Source organism: Quercus lobata, chromosome 12, assembly GCF_001633185.2.
Source record: "Quercus lobata isolate SW786 chromosome 12, ValleyOak3.0 Primary Assembly, whole genome shotgun sequence".
NCBI classification, from domain to species: Eukaryota; Viridiplantae; Streptophyta; class Magnoliopsida; order Fagales; family Fagaceae; genus Quercus; species Quercus lobata.
The window spans coordinates 12,988,133-13,011,535 of NC_044915.1; the positions used below are offsets into that span (position 1 = coordinate 12,988,133).

General features: G+C 34.1%; 1 protein-coding gene across 6 annotated transcripts; it reads right to left on the reverse strand.

The window, feature by feature from the left end:
- Positions 1–736: 736 nt before the first annotated feature.
- LOC115971167 (oxysterol-binding protein-related protein 2A) lies at positions 737–13,067 on the reverse strand. Of its 6 annotated transcripts, none has more exons than XM_031090901.1 (11): positions 12,410–13,054; positions 10,642–11,001; positions 8,646–8,742; positions 7,172–7,614; positions 6,053–6,208; positions 4,421–4,588; positions 4,158–4,298; positions 3,697–3,927; positions 3,472–3,591; positions 1,475–1,668; positions 737–1,089 (listed from the first exon to the last, which is right to left on the reverse strand). In XM_031090901.1, exons 1-10 carry the CDS (start codon positions 12,830–12,832, stop codon positions 1,486–1,488), a joined length of 2,322 nt encoding a protein of 773 aa, XP_030946761.1. In that variant the 5' UTR covers positions 12,833–13,054; the 3' UTR covers positions 737–1,089; positions 1,475–1,485. The 6 variants fall into 6 exon arrangements, 5 of the variants coding, with proteins under 5 accessions (XP_030946761.1, XP_030946759.1, XP_030946763.1 ...); XM_031090899.1 differs by having other exon boundaries at positions 737–1,094; positions 12,410–13,052; XM_031090903.1 differs by having other exon boundaries at positions 3,472–3,585; positions 12,410–13,046.
- Positions 13,068–23,403: the final 10,336 nt, after the last annotated feature.

The window sequence follows — 23,403 nt, forward strand, 5'->3', positions numbered from 1 at the left end:
GTTCTCTGTTTTTTTGTTTTTTTTGGTGAAACGGAAATGATTATTTTGTTCACAAGCAAGACTTAAATACAGTACTTAGATTTTACCATATAGATTTTAACTCATAGGATGAAAATATACTTTTTAGTTAAGTAATCATATGGCTCAATCTTAAGTGAGAAACCTAAAGAACAACTATCATACTTAAATTTTGTCCTTTGTTCATACATGATATGTTTATATTTGAATGGATTACATAATTGTGGCAGTAATACGATATGGGCCAGTGGACATGGGCTGGATAGCAACTGTCCCAACTCCCAAGAACAGTAGAACTTTTTTTCTTTTTCTTTTTTAACTGAGTAGAACTTTTAATTGAAATCCAAAGACACGGTACCTCCCTGGAATGTATGTGGCAATGTGACCCTAGTATGTTCACGGCGAAACAAAAGAAACAAATATAGGCACCAACGGCTCTTGAGTCTTTAACTTTCATTCCCATTTAGCAACTCAGATTTGTTAAGAGTTGAAACTAATAGTCTGCTTCACATAAATAAGAATGAAAATCTAGCTGCCCGTCAAATACCAAAGCATGAGGACCAAAAGGTCTGGTCACAAGATATTGACGATTAAGTGCTCCTGGACAAGGCGTAATTTTATGACATCAGTCATTTCCGGATTTTATTGGTTGATTGCTAGCACATTGGATAGTCAAGAAGAAATGACATTCTTAATCGCCTGAACAAGGAACTTGCAGTTTCGAAAAAAAAAAATCTTTGTTTCTTTTATTATTTCAAATAAAGAAAGTACAAATAAATATGAAATAAATGCTCAGCCAAGGGCTAGCACAGTTTAAAACGAGAGAGAGAGAGAGAGATTACATTACACAAGCTAACCCCCACTGCAGACATGGACAATGTTAAAAAGATACACTAGACTTCTGACCTAACCATTGCCACGTGCTTGAAAGATGATTTCTTCACTCGAATGCATGTGGGGATCAATTTTGCCAACTTTAGACTAAAATTCTGGTACATACGGCCAAAAAACATGGACAACCAGGTCATTTCTTGCCCAGCTTACTCTCTAACAGTTGTAAAGGTTTTCTACCTATCCTGCATTATCAGCAAAACAATCAATCTAACAACTTTTCATGGCAATTCTAATGAGTAATGAACACATTCAGTGACATGTTGTACTAGACCTAAGCAGTAGAGGGGCATAGGTAATTATGCCCGTAGCTTGCTTTACAATTGAACTTTGCCATGTGATAAAATGCAATTTTGATTAAGTGATGAATGAATATGATCACTGGATGACAGATCTTTTTCTTTTGATAAAGGCCTTTTGAGTTGTGGTTGAGCTGTGGAAGTAGCATAAACAATACAATTATTATGCTAGGTTTTGTCACAAAAATGATTTTTAATGAAAGCAGCAAAAAATAGCAGCATATTGAAACTTCAAGAACAAATGGTTAGCCAGATGACGTACACACCTGAACTAAGATCATGACACTTCTAAGGGATCAACAAGGTCTTCATTGAATTCACCAAATATATTTGGACATTCATCCCATTTGCCCTGCTGCCGAGCTTCCCAATATCCACCAACATAGCGGAAGGGTCCATTATCACCTTCTTCTTTCTGGAACCATCTGGGCTTCCACCCATTTTCTTGCATTTTCCTTGCCTGTAAAATGAGGAGGAAAGTGAATCACCAATAAAAGATAAATAACAATGCTTTGATGAATACGGACAAAACCTAAACCAGGTCCTGCCTGCCTAAGTAAAGTTAGATTTAGGCTTTACAATTCTTCAAATTTAATAATCCCTATATTTTTCTTTTTCCCGCAGAAAAACACCACAAAGAGAACTGATAAAAAAAAATAATAATAAAAATAAAAAAAAAATAACCAAAAACAAAACAAAACAAACAAACAAAACAGTAAAACAGATCAGAGAAGTACAACAAGACAACCGGAATCAATAGAGTTGGGGGACTCAGCATGTAGAACTTCTTGAGGGACATATGGGAGCCCAGAAAACCCAAGAATTTCAAGTCACTTGTTACAAGACTCATTTCAATTTACACTGGTAACTATCGGCCACACTATTCACTATTAATCCAGTCTATTGTGGCACTTGCAAGACAACATATGACTGTATATACCGAGGATAAATGACAAATAACTCTATGTGATTAGGGCCATTATTAGTTTACCCTCCTGACCTTTGAATGTTATACTTTACCTCCCTGTACCTTGGACTAAATTGCAAAGCCATATTTTCCATCCAAATTGACAGAAAATGGCAAGAAAATGACAAAATACCATTTCTTGGTGTTATAGTTTTTTGGAAGGGAAATGCATGTATTTGTCATTTTGATGTCATTTTCCATCAATTTGGATGAAAACATGATATTGCCTTTTAGTCCAAAGATGCGGGGAGGTACAGTGTTGTATTCAAAAAGTCGGGGTAAACTGATAATGGCCTTTTAGTCCAAGGAATACAACTATACAGACATATATCAGTCATCCCCTTCTTATCCATAATGCACAAAATCCAAGATCAAAACATGCTAATTTGCATAATTTCACACCGTTCAGCATCCCCTTCTCAAGATCTAATCTTAGTAGAAGCCAACAACAAACAAATTGTTACCTAATTTTCTATGGAAACCATGATACAATATTTTCCAAATTCCTTAAGCTTCCAGCTTTAAATAAATTAAAAGCTACAGCATAAATCCACATCAAAAAATTGTGCATACACAGATTTTTGTCCACAACTGCTAAAGTTTCATAGAACATATATTGTAACCAGCAGCTGGCAACTGATGTAAAGCCAGAGACATTCAATGATGAGTCCAGATATACAGCCAGAGACATTCATGTCAGTGTAACTGAGGCTTTCTTTATCAATTCATTAAAAAAAATGATTACATTCTAGAATGAAGACTTGGTTTCTAGAAAGATACATCATAAATATATCTGACCATAGCATGGACTTTAGATGTACATACTAGTATGTATAGCAAACATAATATTTATGTAAGCTGATGACAGTGTAGCTTACATGAACCTATTATGGGAGACTTAAACTGAAATTAAGAAAACCCTGGTAGAAAACTAAGTTTAATAAGCAAGATCAGCAAATCATATTAGGTAGGCAGGCAAGTGCCATTAAGAGCAAAAGCCTACCCTACCTGTGGCTGACATTTGTCAAAGCCACTTTGAGAAGAGCAATACTATGGACAGCTTTTTTCACAACTTGCTAAAGTGACAAGGTGTGATTGGTGTAATATCACTCTCACATAGGCCCACTGCTAACATTACTTTTATTACTCACCAATCAAAACATGCCACCTCAGCAATCTAAACATTTTTTGCCTTCCGAGTGTAAAAATCAAACAAGAAAAAGGATCACACAATTTAGCAAATGAAGCTAAGATGTGTTTGCATGAGTGTTCATGAGAAAGAGGTACTAAGCATACCATTCTTTGCCTCTTTTCCAAGCGCTGTTTCTCCGCATTTGCCTTCTCATATTCGCCATTTTCCAAATGTCGTTGATCTGGTCGAAGCCTCGAGTCCGTGGGTGGGAGCTTCTCCTTAATCCGTGATCAAATACCCGGGATCAGACACAACTAAAAAAAACAATTAGAGATGCATAAGAGGGAAATGAAAATGCTGAGAAAATTGATTTGATACATCATGTCTACCTGCAGTCCTGGTGTCAGCTCATTTAGTGTGATTGCAAACGAAGTTAAGTTGTACCGAGTGAGATTAGGAGGCGGCTTACTCCTTTTCCATAGCAAGGATGCATCAGAAGAGGAAGTACAATCCTTGGGCTTGCCACTCCCATCATTATTAACATAATACATGCTATCATCCCACTTCCCAAATAATGTGGCAACCTTTTTTCCCATAACATCTTCAACAAATCCATTTACCTGCGTAGATGTAGGATACAATTAAATGAATCTGTTAATCATGTCAGTAAATAACAATTAAATTAGACAAATAGGTTCTATCAGGAGTAGTGATACAGCATGTAGCCCATTTAGATATATGGTGATCCAAAGGTAAATGGAATTTAAAAGTTTCTATAACTTTTCCAGATATTTCGGTCAAGATGCAAGCATATGAATGGAATTCTCTACAAGTAGAATGCAATACTAACCTGGCGAGGATTTCGGTCAAGAATAGACTGTTCTTTAAACTTGAGTTTGCATGAATATTCGCGATTACCATGTATGTGCATTGTCCCATGGTGACCACAATAAACTTTACCGAGGATAAGATTATAAATAGTTGTAGTGACCTAAGAATAGCATGATCATGTTTTAGAATATCAATGAAGCACTGATAGAAAAGAAAAGCACAAGATCAAGACAACTGAGCAGTCAATATTTTGCACAAACATAATCACACAACAATGCACACCTTGCTCCACTGGAAAATTTCACCATCATCAAACTCTAAGGTCAGAACTCCAACAGGGTCAAGCTGAATTGACCGCCCCCAAAATTTTGTGCGGAGGTTGCTGTCACACCAGAATTTCCACCCTCTTCCTTCACAGTGGCAGGCAATGAGTGTTGGGTGGTGACTGACCTGTTGCAATCAACATGATATCAAATTACTTTGGATTGAAGATTACATTTAATTGTTTGATTATGATTACTGTATTTATTCAAAATGAACACTTGCGAAAGTGATTAAAAGACTGAAGAACATACATGGCCATACAGCAGCATTACATATTCTTCATGTGTAATTAAGCCTCCTCATATGGATTAAGTTCTCAAAAACACATCACATTTCAATTTATTTATTTCTTTCACTATTCTCATGAAACACAAACATAATCTTCAAAATTCCTAGAGAAAAAATTCATGGAATTTTTCTTCTCATAAGGTCATAGCCATTGGACTGAAACTCAGGGAATCTAATATCCCCTCTGGCATCCAAATTCTTATAAATGGGATTCCAATAAACCTGGATGCCTGAAAATATAAGTATGTTCATGTTTGGTTTGATTAAAAATCTAAATAGGTTTCCACGAATGTAAGATCTCCGTGTTTGGTTTATTCCTATAAATCTTATAGGAATCATTCATTCTTCTTATAATATCTTTAGCCTTATAAATACAATGTAAAAGTATTACTCATCAAATAAATAATAAGAAAAATATTATGAACCATGAATTAAGTCAAATCTTACATAAATAATAAAAAGAGTCTAATATTAACACATACAAGACCAAAATAATGTTTCCAATTTTTTATGGTTTATCAAAGCGCCGTGCCTTGTTCATCAAAATTATATATTTTCTTAAAAATTATAAACAGCATAAAAAATCAAAGTTAAACAAAAAATTATTAAAGGTGAATATAACAATAATATTTTTAAAAAAATGAATAACATAGCATAAACACTTTATTAGAAAAAGTTATATTTAAAAAAATATTAAATTTGAGGTATAATCGTCAATTAAAAAAAATATAACTTCCCAAGCCATGGGAACGTGGGTGCCCACATTTTTAAAAGAGAATTCATAAACCCCCCAAAATGGGATTCCAAATGCATATAATTACTCTTGAGTTATTTGCAACCAAACATAGAAATACTTGGGAATCCTAAAAGTATTCTTGGAAATCGCAAAAGCTTATCCCAAATCAAACAACTATTAAGGGTTTCAACTAGAACTTTCTTTTTTCATAATGCATCAGAATTTTAATTTGTGGAATTTGTCATTTGATCACCACTCTACTTAAAGTTGGTGCCACCTGTCTCTTCAATTGTAAATCATGTTCTTCTCACAGCTAATATATATCATTTTTCTCAGTTTCTGGAAAATGATACATCCTGCCAATTTGCTCTTCATGATTGAGAATCTTCCAACCAAAGTTTCTTTATCAAAGTTACAGAATTTCTTATGAAGCCAAAAGCTGAATTCTTGCTAAAACTAAAAATCATATCTTGACCTCAACTCAATTATCAAACAATTTTCATTTTAAGATCAATGTAACTGCTACTTATTCCTTTCTCAGTAAAGTAACTAGTTAAATATTGTACCTTCTCAGAGAAGAAGCGAATTCCTTTCTCAGGATAGTCAGCTTCATAAGTTTCCCCCAACAAAGGATTGAATGGTTTACAATTTCGACCTTCAGAGGAAGCATATCCAGAAACCGCAAAAGCAGCAACATTCAGAATCCTCTGAAGACTGTTCCCCTGATTACACAATGCACGAACCCATGGGAGCAAATTGTCAGATTCACAAATTTCTGAACAGTTATCTTTTTTATGCTCTCAGAGCATTTTACTCCACTAACATGCCAAAGAAGTCATAGAAAAATGCACATTTTAAGAACAATCAATTACACAAATACATCTACAACAATAGGAATACAAGTCTAAATGTGTAGGAAAATTACACTATAAAGAATGCACAGAGAGGTTTTAAATATTACAGTGGTCTTCTTACGAAAAGCATTGGAACTTAGAAGATCATAGATTCATAATCATCATAGGCCAAGCTTGGACTGCATCCGTGCACAATCCAAAACACTCCAATATGAAGATGAATTGAATATGGTATGCTAGTAGTTACTTAGGGCAGGTATGCAATTAACGGAACAGCTATAATAAATTTATGTTCTTTCAGAGGCTCTGCAAAATTAGCATTTAGTTTGATGACAGGCAAAGAAATAACACAATCTTTCACTCAAATTGTTTTGTTAAAAAAAATTTAAAAATTATAGCCTTTACCAAAAGCCCAAACAACTAATCTCTATCACTATGTGAAACATAATGGACCCAATCAACTTCCACAGCAAACATACCCCACTAGTCATTCACCCAATATCTTGCAGCAATTCTTTTATGCAAATTCTAGTCGGTAACCTATGCAATGCACGAGAAAGTTTAAAATAATTTTTTTTTCTCACTTATATTTTTTGTCTAAATATGAAATTAAATAATTATGATAGTTAGTAATAGGCATTTATATATATTACAAATAACACAAAAATCCCTTTAAAAGACAAAATTTCAGGAGGGAGTAAAAGGAAAGGAGCACAACAGCTTGGACAACCATAAACACATTAAGTCATATTACAAGTAAATGTATGCCAAGAAACTGTTAAATTCATATCACTGATCCAGAGATAAGTAATGTATATCAATCTTACTTACCGCTTTCCCGTACTCATATGCTTTATCCAAAAGAAAAGAGTATTCTAAGTCCTCACAACATTTTTGAAGAGATGATATTGGCTCATTAAAGTAAACAGGGAGGCAAACACGTGTGAGGTCTTTTCCCACATTGTCCTTGATCATAGACCAAAGACTGACCCCCTTCTCCTTCTCAACAGGATCCGGAAGCTTTTTCCGCCTTTCAATGTGTGGATATCTAGAATTTCGAACTTCCCTATTGTTCTGAACTTTCGCCACATCACATTGGCTTTCAGCTTCTCCATAATTATCAAGGTGATTGGAAACTTCTTTTATAGACCCACAGCTAACGTCGGGTTCAGTAAAATACTCTTTTGAGTCATGAAAGGACATTTCATCTTCATCTGACACTTCCTCAAGCTCTTGTTTCTCAATATCATCAGACGATTCAGTCGTGCTGCATTCTACGAACCATAAATGTCAAGAAATATGTATATATGCTAAGAAGCTAAAATATATAAATGGATGTTGGCAGTTGTAGAAAGCAGCAACTTGCCACATTATCCATGCAATATGCACAGATGAATTTATTGATGAAGTTCATTATGATGACCCTAAACTATTTCTAACTTCAACAAAACAATACAGAGAGAACAAAATTTGAAGAGAGAAGAAATCAATGAATTGACCAGTTTTGGTCTTGACAATTGAAACATCAGACAAATATACCATTTGGCTTTCAATTTTAACTAATTCAATCAAGGCCAAAGTTATAAACCACAAGCAAATAAGTAATCTTTTCTTATTGAAGCAGAAAGAGAGTCCACAGTCTACCTAGTACTCCATGAAAGTGATCAATCATCAGATGTCAAACAAACCACTAATGAATCAAAATACAAGTGGTATTCTATACAATAGATCAGCATAGTTCTTAAGAATATAAACTTCTATCTATGAGAGATAGTTAGAAAATACAAAGGTTATTATTCTCATCAGATTTTTTTTCTTTTCTAAAATTGTAGATTAAAGAATAACAACAAACAACTAAAGGTTATTTTATCAAAAGGATACATAATGTATAGATTATTTAACATTTACAGGTAGAACTCAGAAAGCTAATAGACAGGAAAAAGGAAAAAATAAATACATAAATAAAAAGTCTCAACAGATGTGCCAGCAAAATTTTCATAAAACAGACTTTAAATATAAAAGCTATATGATTTAAGTGAATTTATTTTCAAATTTTAATGGAATTTTTAGCTAAAAATCAGATAAGAAAAGTCTTCAAGCAAGCTATTTGATCTGAGGCATGCCAAAATGTTCCATTTCTAGTGTTCTTGATCATCACGACCTGAGTATATGTTCAACTTAACTCTGTTTACCCAACAATGACTAGTTTCTTTTTTTCCATAACCAACCAAAGTGAAAATTTAATGCATATAAGTAACTGAGTATAAAGAAATGAAAGCATTAGAAGTATACATATGATACATACCACTGTATTTTCCACGCCCTAGACTCGAAAATTCATGTTTGGTCAGTTGGTATTGACCATCATGAATCCCAGAGGCCTCAGCTTCAATATTAGCTGCCTGCATATGCAAAGTAAATGTCTTAGATAAACAAGCTAATTCTAGGAATCATATGTTCACTGCATAAAGAAATGGTAGAATGAAAATTCATCACATTCAGAAATTGAAAAATAAATGGCATTGAACCAATTGTTCTAATTAAGACCATCATGGTACCAACTTGATGCAATACTAGACCAAAATCACGGCTACTACTGAGATCATGCATACTGTTGCCAACCTCTAAATTACGAAATTTGGATGGTCTATTCTTGGTAAGATCATTAGTAAATTGTTCCTTTCAAAAACATTCTGCCAGGGTGATGACAAAAATTCGTTATCACAATTATCCCCAGAAAAAAAAAAAATATATATATATATATATATACATATATATAAGTCAAATTTAAGTGCCATGAAGAATTTTTTTTTTTTTTTATACAACATAGAAATTTTACTTTAACCTAATCTAAGTGCATATATGTATGAAGCTCTTTCTTGGAGAATTGAACCCCAATCTTTGCCCCCCCGCCACCCCCCCACCCAACAAAATTCTTATGGAGTGACCATCACGCCAAGGGTGTACGGTGGTATTATAACAAATTTCTGGTCCAATTTGTTACCATGAGAAGCAGTAATAATAGTAGAACCACAGCCAAATTATTTAATTGCTGAAAATCCCAATATTCCAATAATATTAATCATCTAAATGACCTTATAAATGTTTTCTTTGATGCAGTGAGATAAGATAATACTCTACTCTCACAATGACAATGAATGTCAAATTGCCAATTTCTGATTCTCACTTCAACATATGTATTATACGAAACATCTGGCAGTCAAGAAGACAGAACTTGTAATTGATCATGAGTAACCCACTGGTCCAGTAAGATGATCAAAAGAAAATTTAGCTCAATGCACAACATATATACACAAACACACACATTATTCTATACAGGTTTAATAACATATGAAAGAATTCATTTCACTGTTACTTAAAAAGGCATATTATCATTTTTTTTTTTTTTCACTTTGCAAAAAAAAAAATAAATAAATGACCATTATATGGGGTTGTGCCTCAAGAAAATATTGATCTTGCACTTAAGAATGCAAATAATACGATATAATAGTCTCTGATGTCTAATAACATAATAAGGGAAAGAACAGTTGCTTAAAAAGTTTTTTTTTTTACTTTGAAAAATAATTTCGATTCATTTCAAATTGTGCCTCAAGAAAATATAGATCTTGGAATTAGCATGCAGATGATATAATATGACAAGGGGGCCATCATTTAATTAAAAATGCAGATTCTTGTTGCAAAAAGAATATTTAAACAATTTTGTCAAAAAAATCAATGCTCTTATGAGTTTATAAAGAATTGGAATAAAAAAGAAAAGATGAATTATTAGGGAATGAAATAAAATAATGGGAAGGAGAAGTGTGTGAATTGACTATCATACCCTTCCTTTTTTTATTTTTGTTTTTTATTAAAAAAATCTCAAACAAGGAATGGTGGGTTCCATACTTCCATTCCGTTCTTCCCTAGCCTTCCCAGGCCCTCATTAATTGTCCCCCATGGCAATCAAGTAATATGCTTACAAAATGAGAAACAAAAATGTTGAGATGTGTAAATGGAAAGAATAGATGAATCCAAAGAAGAAAGAATTAGGGGAAAAAAAAAACAAAATAATGGTTAAACAGCTTTCTTGATCAGTATTGGCACCATAAGAAGCTCAAGGTCAAGGATTTAAGGAAAGCATGGTGTTCAGTAAATTAACAACCCTAAAAAAAAACCAGTCACTTAATAGGATCCTAGGTTGAACATAGAATTAGTCCACTTTGATGTAAAGAGAGCCATCAGCAGAAAAAAATAGTTAAAGTTTGCATAAATTGACAAAGCATACCAATTTACTAATTTACCTCTAACTGCCTTAACGTGTCAAGCAAATTGGATCGCTGTTCACAAAGAACTTGAACTTGTCCTTTTATTTCTGAGAATTCTGAACGCATAATCTGCTCACAATCATTTACAAGGTTCTCGTTTATTCCCTCTTCAAGCAAGCGTTTTTTAAGCCTTTCGGTTGATATAGATATATCATTTGGCACAAGGGAGAGATTGTCATTGATTGGTCTAAGTAAAAATAGGCTCCGAGTTGAGACCAAAGCTTGAATCCAAGCCACCCGATCGCTCTTCGAATCAGTTCTCAGATGAAGGGTCTTTGTGGCTGTAAATATGTAGAACTTTCGATCATCAGATTTGCTCTCCCGAAAAGATGAGATCTGCTACACAGGAAAGAGTGGCACCACCAGCACATTTGATCAACATTAATGTCTCTTAAAAAATTAACATAAATTCAGAAAACAAAAGCAATTAAGAGAAAAACTAATCGAAGACAAATTGCCTTGAGAATGAAATAAAATATATATATACTGTCTGTATCAGATAATGTATATTAATAGACACGCCACGATATGCAGCAATTATAGACAAAGCAAGCTGAGACTCGGTCTATCCACCTACCACAAAACAATCGAGTGTGGGGATCTCACTGTTTTTACAACCAAATCTTTGCTCAAAAACGCAAAGCAAAGCACTAATGGAATTTTGACCATAAAGACAACTAGTTGAGTAGACCCAAATTTAAAATACATATTCTTTATTCTTTTTCCCGTTTCTAAACAGTGGTATAGCTTTGAATTCAAAATTGAAAAGATTCAAACCCCACTTCGTGGTATCAAGTCCCCACATTTCCCTTCGTTTATATCGCAAGAAACCAGACCAAATCATACCTCAAAAATATCAAGATGTTTAATTAAACTTAATGGCAACCACTAACCACTCAAATCCATTTAACCCAATTAAAATGAGTCAAACTCAAAGAAAGCAAGAAATACAAACCCACTTTATTCCCTAATTCCCTACCGTCCGATTCTGATCACTACACTGTTCACAAAAGCTAGTATTATTTTTTTTTTTTTTTTAATTTAGACGCACCCCAAAAAAAGAAATAAAAACAAAAACTTGAAAAACTTCCTCACCTTTGAGTAAAAGAAACAGCACCCAGAAAGCTTTACCAACACGTAGAAGAAAAGAAAAAGACTACCGAACTTAACGAAAAAAAGAGAGAGATTATTTACGAGATGGGATTTGTGGGAAAAAAATATATATATATGAATCTGAAGAAAGAAGTTTCACATATGAATGAGAGCTCAAAAATGAAACCAATACATTACAAATCGATCCCTGATGTGACCACAGGATAATAAAACCTACGCCTACAAAGTAGCCTATCACAATCCCCCCATTTCAACACCTGTTGATGTGACCCACTGAACATTGACAAACAGTTTATTTTTTATGGTTAAATCATTGACAACCAGTTAAAACTTAAAACTGTAAAAAAAAAAAAAAAACAGAGTGGATAATTGAAATTTAATTAACAAACTCCAACGAACAGAGAGAGTCACAGAAACACGGCGAACAAAGCAAGAAACCATTGGTTCTTAAACTTATAGCTCGCTCGGTTATCCAAGCCTTGCTTTCATTAGTACTCTTTTTGTTTTTATTTGTTTTTTTCTGATTGAATCAGATTCTTGTGAAGGAAAAGAAAGATTTTCAGATAGAGACGAATACAATGGAAATATCTCTGTGCCAAACGCAGCGATTCGATCGGTGATAAAATTGTACCTTGAGATGGACAATGCCAACGGTTTTCTGGTGGTGCTTTCGTCTGCCACTACTGTCCAATCTCGTGAGCCGATTGGCGGAGATTTCTCCGATCAGCGTGATGTCGTCGGAGGTCGGAGACATAAGGAGGTTGAGATTCTCCGTCCGCCGGATTTTCGTATAGGAAAGAACGCCGTTGCGCAAAAGGAACCACCTGGATCTCCATCCTTTGCCGTAATTGGTCCACTTGTAGAGGACTCCGGCCACCGTGGCCTCCGATCGTCCCGCAATGCGGTCAGATCCGCCGGCCGTCGCCGTAGCCGGCAAACTCCTCGCTCTCAATAGCGACGCCGACAATGGCGGCTCCGGCGATTGATCCCTAATACTACCTCCAGGACTCTCCAGCGAAATACAACACAGCGGGTGCATTTCCTTCACTCGCATTTTTTTGCACCAAATCTCATTCAGTTTTTCCACTTATTCCATAAGCGAAAACCAAGAAGCATCAAAATGTGAGAGAGAGAGAGAGAATTAGAAGGTGAGAGAAAGATATTGAGCTCTGAAACTGAGAGAGAAAGAGAGAGAAATTGAGGGATTTGTTTACTTAAAAAAATGGGGTTTTGTTACTTAAATTGATGGCAAAGTAGTACACACCAAATATTTATATCTGTATCTCTGTGTGTGTTGAGGAACAGTTGGAAATAAAGGCGGTGGCAGAAACGTAATTAAATAGTGTTGTTGTTGAATAAGACTACTAACATTTTTTTCCAAAAGGTTGAGAACGACTCGTTCTTCGTTTTTGGTTAACAAGAATGAGAAATTCTCTCTTGTGATGAGAGTTTAAATTGGTAGTAAAAAATTAACCCTATTTTTATGTGGATGAGTTTTGAGCTAAATAAGCAAAGACGATGCTGAGTGTGGCAGTAAGTCATTTTAATGAGTAGGAACAGAGGCGTTGTAATCAATGGCATTAATTTACTGCGTAATCATGATTTTTTTTATCTGCCATTTTATTATTATTATTTTTTTACCACAATGATAAATTATGAGGGGGTTAACCTACGTAATCATTATTTTTTCTTTACTAATCCTACTTTGTTGCGTCAAGAAGTTATGAAAACTTTTAGAAAAATTCTTGGATTATATTCAAAACTACAATTTTGTCCACAACTCACTTATATGACAAGTTGTGGTTGGTGGAAAGTATCAGAATTACTCAAATTTTTGTAGTGTTTAGAGTTTTTCTGATTGTGGAGTAGTGCTACTGTTCTTTTAGCTGGGATTTCTTTTTTTCTTTTTTTTTTTCTTTTTTTTGACGGATATGGTTGGAACTTATTTTTTCAGTCACACTTAAAAAAAAATAAATAAATAAAGATTGGCTTGAGCATGACTTGGTTGAGCATCTCCAACATCTCACAAAATCCTCTCCAATTTAGAAAGTAAAACCATAAAAATAAAATACTCCTTCAAAAGAGTTCAAAAATAGTTTATCTTTCATCTTTATCTCTATTTTTGCACAAAAAATAATAAAGAATAAATGAAAAAGAGACAATATATACAACCAGTTGGAAAGTGTAAGGACTCAGTTCGTAACGACCCCAAAATGATGTTGGGGTCGTACGTTAAAAGGCTCAAACAATAAAATTTGTAGAGCGTGGGTTTGAAAGGCTAGGCCTTGGTCACCAGACAGTAGTTGGTCGTGGTGTTCATACAGAACTAAACCATGTTCGCTCGAGAAGTCTATATCCTCGATACGGTCTGGGAGGCTCTGGTTCTTGGCCTTTTTCTCAACCTCTTTTTTTGGATTGCTTACATTTCCTTTTATATTAGCCTGTACCCCTCATCCAACGTCCACGTGTGGATTCGACTTTCTAGGACTGATACTTGTCCCATCAGCCCATACCCAAAGTGGTTGGGGGTGGTTGTAAAAGCTGAAGAATATGGTCCTGTCAGGTGCAGAGTGCTTTATTACAGTACTGACAGCCTTTTACTTGGGTCGCTCCTGCACTGTACTTGCCCTTTCTTTTAGGGGCACTATGGGGTGCCGATCACAAGATCGTCCTCGGCCATATCCTTAGGCCGTTCTAGGCTCCCATTGTGCGTCCTTGGCATTATCTTTCCTCAGCCCAGGCCTTGGGCCTTAATATAAAATGGGCCGGGGTCATAAATTCTCTAACCCCACAGAAAGTATGTAAACAAAATGGTAAATAAGTAAAACAAAAAAAAAAAATGAATTTTATTCGGAAATATGTCTCATATGTTGGAGATGCTCTAATTTTCCATATTTGAAGAGATAGCTAGTTAATGGATGCCCTAAAGGCATTGATTAAAATATATATTTTTTTAAAAATTTATGAAAAAAATTTTAAAAAAAAATTTAACTAATTTTTTTATGACTATTTACATTATTCATAAAAATGATATTATAACCTTCCTAAAATTGTCCATTAATAAATATCATAAGGACATCGCTAACTAGACCTATGAGGACAGGAAAACCAAGCACGTTTATTGGGTTGTGGGCCTTGCCTGAGGACAAACAAACACTCGAGGATGGTTAAAGGGATTGTATAATCCTAAATCAATGGGCCGAGGAGAGTAGAGGAGAATGACGAAGCAGCTGAGGTTCTCGAGGAGCCGAGCCATCTCGGGAGAGTTTTAGGGAGTTAACCATTTTGGAAAGATAAGTTTCAAGGAAGGGAGCAGAGCTAAGCCAACAATAAAAGAAGAAATATCTGAGAAGAAGGTTGTTACCACCACATTAAATGCACTGCACGAAATGAACTGACTGCATTTATGGAGAAATGACACTTGAATAATGTCATCACAACTCAAATCTCCTCACAAAGCTTCCAAGAGGTCCTAATGGGACAAACATCCAAAGGATTTCCTAAAAATCAACAGGTGGACGGCTGAAATGTAGAAGTAAGGAACTATATAAGGAAATGGCTACCATAAAAAATGGGGCAGGTAATCTAAGAAGGAAGAAAAGAAGAAGAACACATTGTACACATATAAGCTTGATTCATTATAAGAACATCTCATCCTCAAACTTGACCGAGAAGCGTTATTTCTATCAATTCTTATTTTCAGTCTTATTGACATGGATTCTATTAGCTATGGTCTGTACTTAATTTGCTAGGAAGTTTTTTTGTAAGACCCATTCTCTAACAAATATATTGTTTTGGGCTTATTGGGCTATCTTCCACTATTCTTGGTGGGCTGAAGTTCAAATTAAAGCCCTTACAAGACCCTTTAATAAAAATTCCAAAATGTGCTTTCAATTATGTTTGAACTATATATTATAGTCTAATTTTATCCTAAACTATCAATGGATTCTCTTTAGTCTTTAATTTATAATTTTTTTAAAATAAAATAAAATAAATATGAAAGCACTTAATAATAATTTTATATTGTATAAAAATAAAGATAGTAATAATATTGTATAATAATAGTAATAATAATATGGTAGACTTCTTATTACACACTTTCCTGAAGTGCTAACATGACACGTTAGGACACACGTCATGTGACTTATTATAGGTTGCAAAGTTAGTATATTTTAACACACCCCCACCCCCCCCAAAAAAAAAAAAAAAGAAGAAGAAGAAGAAGTTAGTTAGTATATTCGCCATTGTTTTTAACTTGTAAAATTTGTGTATGGTCTAATGAGTTATGTTAAACACTTAAAAAGGCTAGGGGTTCCCTTATTGACCAAATTTGATTAGTTTCACCCTAAAAATTGTTATGTACAAATGATCTAGGCCTGAATAAATATATTTGGAGTTAATTTTCTTGAGACTTCACAAACCTTTTTGCCTTACTGTTTCTTTAAGTCAGCCTACTCTTCTTGCTTAAGAGTGTGTTTGTTTAGAGGTGAAATAGGGTGGATGGAAAATTTTGGAGAGAAAATGGGAAGGAAAACATTTTGGAGTATGTTTGGTTGGGTGAGGAGAAAGGAAAATAAATGGTAAGGTCCAGGTATTTTCTCCCTGAACCTACCAAAAACTTTTCTTCCCAAGTTGGAGAGAAAATTGAAAGGAGAAAATGAGACTACTTAATGAACAAAAATCTTCTTCTTTCTTTGTTTAACTAGACATGATTTTTTTTTTTTTTTTTTTTGGGTCACTTTTTTGTTTAATTGGCTATCATTTTTTAACAAGGGTATATAAGTAAATTTCTATACTTTGTCATCGGAATATATATATATATATATATATATGTATGTATGTATGTATGTCATAAGGATTTTTATTTCACAATATAAAGTAAGGATAACAAATCGATTTTTAAAATCTTGATTGAATTAACACAATTCATAATTCATAAATTAGATTAATTAGAATCTGGACTAAAATATATTATCGACATGGCAATGTGCCCTCCAACACTTGACAAATTAGTTGGTACACAACAAAATCCAAGCTGTTAGCTTGTCGCAAGTAGGGTAAGAGAACATTGTATAACTTGGTAAATTAATGCAGGGCCAGGGCAAATGGTTTTTTTTTTTTTTTTTTTTTTTTTTTTTTTGGAGAAACAGGCAAATAGTTAAGCGCCTAGGCAAATGGCAACGTACTCCGGTTGGTATGATGAATGATTAAACTAAATGAATATCAATATACTGCTGTAAATTAATGAAAAGTTTACAACCTTAGTAGTGGTGGTTAGAAATGATAGAGGTGGTTAGAAATGATAGTATGAATAAGTAAGGCTATAATTTAAAGTAAAAAGTTTAGAAACATGCACTCTTGCACACAGTTTGCCACAATTAGTATACATATCAAGTTATGATTAGATTAATTTTTACAAGTACTAGTGATGGTTCTACGCATAAATGATATAATCTAATCACACATTAATAAATGTATAAATTGGGAGAAAATGGATAAATGCTCTTTTCGCGAAATTATGTAGCGTTTTGCCATCTTTCCTAAACTAATTAAGGAAATGCCCATATTTTGAAACTCAATTTGAGATAAATCGAATTAGGCTCTATAGTGGCGTTTTTAAGAAGCCTATAGTGACGTTTTAAGGACTTATAGTGGCGTTTTGTAACTCGAGTTCATGAAAGTTGAGTTATAGGTAAAAAAAAAAAAAAAAAAAAAATTGCCTATAGCTCAAGTTCATGGAAGTCGAGTTACAAAATGCCATTATAGGTCCTTAAAACGTCATTATAGACTCCTTAAAATGCTACTATAAGGCTCTAGAATTTTTTTTTTTAACTCGATTTATTTCAAATTGAGTTACAAAAGAGGGACATTTCCCTAATTAGCTTAGAAAATTGGGTAAAACGCTATATTTTTTTCTTAAAAAGGGCATTTGCCAATTTTTTCCGTATAAATTGTGTCAAAGTGCGTTAAAATTGACCCTTTCTTAACAGTTATCATGACTTTTGAATGGAGTTGTGGTATGTCTTTATATTAGAATTTTTTTCTCTTTTCTTTATGTTGTGATTGTTTCAAAAAAAATATAAAATAAAAAAAAATAAAAAAATAAAAAATAAAAAATTATCATTAGTCCAATTCAATGCAATTGCCGGCTATAGGCGAACGGGGAAAAGGCAATAATGACAATTGGAATAGGGGACAGCTTTTGGGGGTTGGTTCACTGTTCACATTTCAACATTTCCAACTCCAGTTGCTTCAGCTAGACACCTATGACACTGTAGGCTTTTAATGCGTCACATAGCCTATATATATATTGCTCCAATGTACGTACGTAAGCGTTACATGATAACTTTCAGTTAAGGATGTCCTTATCATTTGTTTGCCGTATTAGCTAGCTGTTTCATTAATAAAGCGCCGTATGGCTATTAGTCAAGCTCTCGTTACATGCTTCATAGCCTATGGCAAAAGAGGAACGTGCTTGGTGAGTAGCTCACAGTACCAAACTTAAATAAGCTCCTAGCTAGTTCGGTAGTTCCCCACCTCCTTAAAACTCCGGGACACATTGCCACGAGCTCATAGATCTGTTTTGAATGGAGATGTATTCCAAAACTCGAAGAATTTTCAAGTTTCAACTGCGGCATTTATTTCATACAGTTTTATTCTTATAAATAGGAAAGAAATAAAGCTTAAAAAACTTGAAGCATTTTCAAGTTTCGTTGATTTAAAATCGAGTTTGCTCCTAGCATAAAGTGCATTCTATCAGTGGGCCATGAAGTTTTACAACTTATTACACATCATTTGTCCACCTTTTTAATCATTCAAAATTTTGTTTGAAAGTTTGTCCACTTTCTTTTTTTGAAGTCTTGTCTTAAAAATGCCTTTCTTGTATGAGACTTCACATTTTCTATATCATGATAGAAATTACCTTAATTTGGTTATTATAGATATGTGAGTGTGTCATGGAAAATAGTTTTTAAAATAAATATATTTAAGAGATGAATTTGGATGCCTATACCAATTATAAATTATTACCCCCACCCAGCCACCCTACTAAAAAATATCACGGAAAGAAATAAAAATTAGTGTAATCCTGATAATTAACCCGAGATAGACAGATTATAGTTTTATATTTGCATGTGCGAGTTGAGTTCTGTGGCCCAACACCCAACAACGCTGGCAGGGGGAGGGGGCCATTGCTCTATGACTTCTCAGACCTACCTTTAGTAGTGATTCATAATTTATGGTATACGTACGTACTCCCATTATTTAGAGGTGATTCTTTCTAGATTTTTGAATCTTTTCATATGGATATTTAATCTATTGTTAATCCTATTATTTGCACAATATTTCTCTTGTAGCATTAGCATTAAAAATGTAAAATTCATCAAATTGCTATTTTACAAATATACACATCCAAAATTAACTTTGTCCATGTGTGTATTATTAAATTTTTTTAGCAATTGTGACTAGTGAATTCGAAAATATACCAACTATTGAAAACCAAATATATCATTTTAATAAAAAAAATATATTCTCTGTCTCTTCAGTCTCTCATCTCTCTCTCTCTCTCTCTCAAACCAGTTACTCTTTTCTATGGATGAAGCCAGAACTTAGAGTTGGGGGGGCGGCTTTGCTGTTGGTTGTGTGCAGTGACTTTGACCTTCAACTTTGTTGCTACTTAGTCGTTTAACTGCTAGTTGTTTAAAATTTTTTAAAGGATCAAATTGTTTGTTTTAAGTAAAATTGGTTGATTAGGCTTAATTTTTTTTTTTTTAGTTTACTGTTTATAATTTTTGTTGTTGTACTAATTTTTTTAGGCTTGTATATTTCTTTTTTAGATTTTAGACTTATAAACATTTTTTAATGGTCTTTAAAATATGGAAAATGTTTGAACTACAAAATTTTTTACAAATTATTGATAATGTAAGTGGTGAGCCCAAATACGAACCAATAAGAATTTGCTTCCTTAACCATTTGTAAAAATGTTATAGAAAAATTTGTGACTATAACAATACTCTTAAAAGAATCAATAATATTTTTAAGGGATCAAAAGTGTAATTTTCTAAAACAAAATTGCTAAAATTAGTACCCATATATATAATAATATTTTTTAAAAAAAATTGGGGGCAATACCATGGCTCCATCCATGCTCATTTCTCTCCAGTCACCCTTTTTTCTTTTCTTTTCTTTTTCTCTCTACTTCTCTCTCCACCTCTCTCAAGTCATTCGTCTCTACATTTGTGTTGGTTGAGCATGTATTAAATGAAGTGGATCTCTACATTTGCATATGGATCTCGGTGGTGGGTTTGGTAGTAGTGGGTGGTGATGCGGCGATGGGATTGGGTGATGTCGGTGGAGCATGTTTTAAATGGAGTGGATTTCAAATAGTGATGATGGATCTTGGTGGTGGGTTTGGTAGTGGTGGTTGGAAATTTTGTTAATTTTCTGGGTTTATGGTGAGGCAATGTTGTGGTTGTGGTAGCTGGTGGTTTGTGGGTTGTTGTGATTTAATGGTAGTGGTTAGTTGTGGTTCAGTAGCTGGTTCAATTGGGTGGTTCGATGTTGGTTTTTTATTTTTTTCAATTCGGTAGTATTTTAGTGGTGGTTGTGATGGCTGGGTTTTGGTGGTTAAGCCGAGTTTTGGTGGCAAGTGGTTGTTGGCGATGGTGGGATTGGATTTGGTGGTGATTGCTGGCTGTGTGGGTTTGATAAAGGAAAAGAGAAGGAGATGGAAGAGAGAGATGGGAGAGGAGAGAGAAGTGAATTATTTATATTATTTGATAGGATAGTTTATATTATTTTAATAAATTGTATGTCAAAATAAAAACTGAGATATTTTGTGAGTTGTAAAATGATATGGTAAAATAGATCAAATAGGTTTTTGAATGTATAATTGGTATTTTTTTTTAGATCTCCTAATGGGAATGCTCTTAGAATTTATTTTGTCAAGCTTATTTACTAATTTCTTATGTATTGTTTTTTAGATTTTCACTCTTTTTTCTTTAAAAAAAAAAAAAAAAAAAAGTACAGCTTTACATTTATACAATAAACAAAATAAGCTTCATGGAAAGTCAATTTAAAAAAAAAAAAATTTCTTGGATGTTGACTACTTGTAATTTAAATATAATTCCTCTCATATTTTAACCTTAACTTTTAAGTTAATTATGTTTTATCATTTGGTGCAATTCTCCTTCAAAAGTAATATGATATATAATTAATGTGACTCAACAACTTCTTAACATAAAACTAACATATCAAGAGCATTGGCCAATCACTACTCAATCACCCGTGTCCATTAGGTTTTGATCCCTTTAGAAATATTTATTTGATTCAACCACCGTCCGTACAGTTCTGCTGCCCCCATAGTAGTGCCCTCACAAGAAAACAACTTTGAAGGTGAAAAAAAATAAAAAAATTAAACTATCTACTCTAATAGGCACAAACATACACATACATACGACATAGGAAAATGGCTTTTTGAAGAAAGTATCACTGCAATATTGCATATGTAGATGAAAGAGAAGACAAAGATATGGATACAACAAAGAAGTTGTAAGCTAGTGCAAGTACTGCAACAATATACATAAGAAACGTGGAAGGAATTTTGTGCAACCTTGGATTGCATTTGCATGAGCACAAACGATAGTGGTCCGGCGAGAAAGGGCCGAAGTAGGCGGTGAAACAAAAACAATCCTCTGAAACCTGTCAGCAAAAGCTGAAGTAACATCAAGAATAAAGTTGGCTTCTCTCTCTGCCCACATGTGGTTGTGGCTCGGCCTTCCACTCCACACGGTTCTCACTCCCCTTTGGCATTCTTTTCTCCTCTCGAGGTCTGCGATTTCATACTACCATTCGGTGAAGCGCGTGATATATCTAATTGAGTGCTACAAATAATATGTTAATTTAAATGAGGGTATGTTAATAAACTATTTTATAAAAGTTTTTATACATTTATTATGAAAAATTTAAAAAGTTATTAAAATATTAATTGTTTTTTTCATAAATATTTTTTTTAAATGGTTCACTAACAAATATTCTAAGGACATTCATCAACTTTTTTCTTTAAATAATAATGTTGCTGGTAAAACTCAAAAACTCCACTATTGGTTCTCTGTTAATCAACATTGTCTTGCCCAAACTCACAAGGGAGGAAAGGGAAAGGAAAGGGAGGAGACAAATGGGAAGAGAAATGATGAAAAAAATTCATTTTTTGGAGTATTTGGTTTATGTGATATGCCCATACAAGTTTTGACTAGAATTGAGAGATCGGACTGGTGCCAAGCTTACCACACTATTGGAGGCAATTGTCGACAACATATGGACTAGTAGTCAGAGGTTTTTAAGGAAATTGAAGATCATTAAGTGTAGGTATTTATTTCTTGTTTTAAAATTCCGAGAAGAAACGCACCAAATCAAGACATAGATCGAATTGAAGATTTTTTGCTTTGATACCATATTAAATTTTCGATCGTCCCAAAAGTTTCTTGTCTCATCGTATTTAAAAGAGTTTAAATTCAGTCAGGCTGTGGTGTAAAACACTAGTTTTACGCCAACTAATAGAACACAACCACATCATCTTCTTTTAAGTGATAAGTTAAATTCCTCTCCAAAACACAGAACAAAATAAGAAAACCCATAGAAACCCATAGCCCTGCTTCCTCCCTCTTCCATTTTTGCTTGTCCAAACCTCCACCACACCACACAATTCAATCATCGAAAACAGAGTACTTCCATGGGTCTTGAATGTTCAGGGTGGCTTTGACCTTGTGAACGCCATGGGAGGTGGTGTTTTTGATATATGAGGGGTTGAAGGAGAGAGATATCCTAGACTCAGTGGTTCGGTTGAAGATTTCGACGCCACCGGAGAAAAATGCGAATTGGAAGCTGAGGAAATCGTTAGGGTAGGAGACAGGGACATTGACGGAGGATAAAGGTTGCTCGGGAACGACGTCATTGCAGTGTTGGGAGTACGAGATTTCGGGTTTCCAAAATGGGTTTTGGAAAAAAGCTATGGCGGTGGGGAAGTTTAGGAATAAGAATAAGAAGCAAAGGAGGAGACTGAGTGTGAATTTCAATTTCTTAGGATATGGAGAAGAAGAACAACAACAACATGAATTTGAGCCCATTGATGTGAATTAAATATTACAAGAATGAAAGAATTACTCTCTGATAAGATTGAATATTACCCTCATGAAGAGGGAGGAAGCAGGGCTGTGGGTTTCTGTGGGTTTTCTTATTTCATTCTGTGTTTGGAGAGGAATTTAACTTATCACTTAGAAGGATATGACGTGGCTGTGTTCTATTGGCTGGCGTAAAACCAATGTTTTACGCCATAGCCTAACCGAATTTAAACTCTATTTAAAAATCTTGCGTGTTAAGTTTCATCTATTAAAAAGGAGTTTGAACCCATATATAAGGGGGAGTATTAGAATTATGTGATTAAGGGTGTGTTTGTTTTGGGTGAAAATCATTTCCGGAAATGCGGGTGTTTGGTTGGTCCGGAAAATAGAATTTTCCAGAAATCAATTTCAGTTGACCGAAAAAAATAGGCTTTGACCACGGAAATGAATTTCCGTTCCTATTTTCACTTCAAATGAATTCCGGACTGAGAGAGAGAGAGAGAGAGAG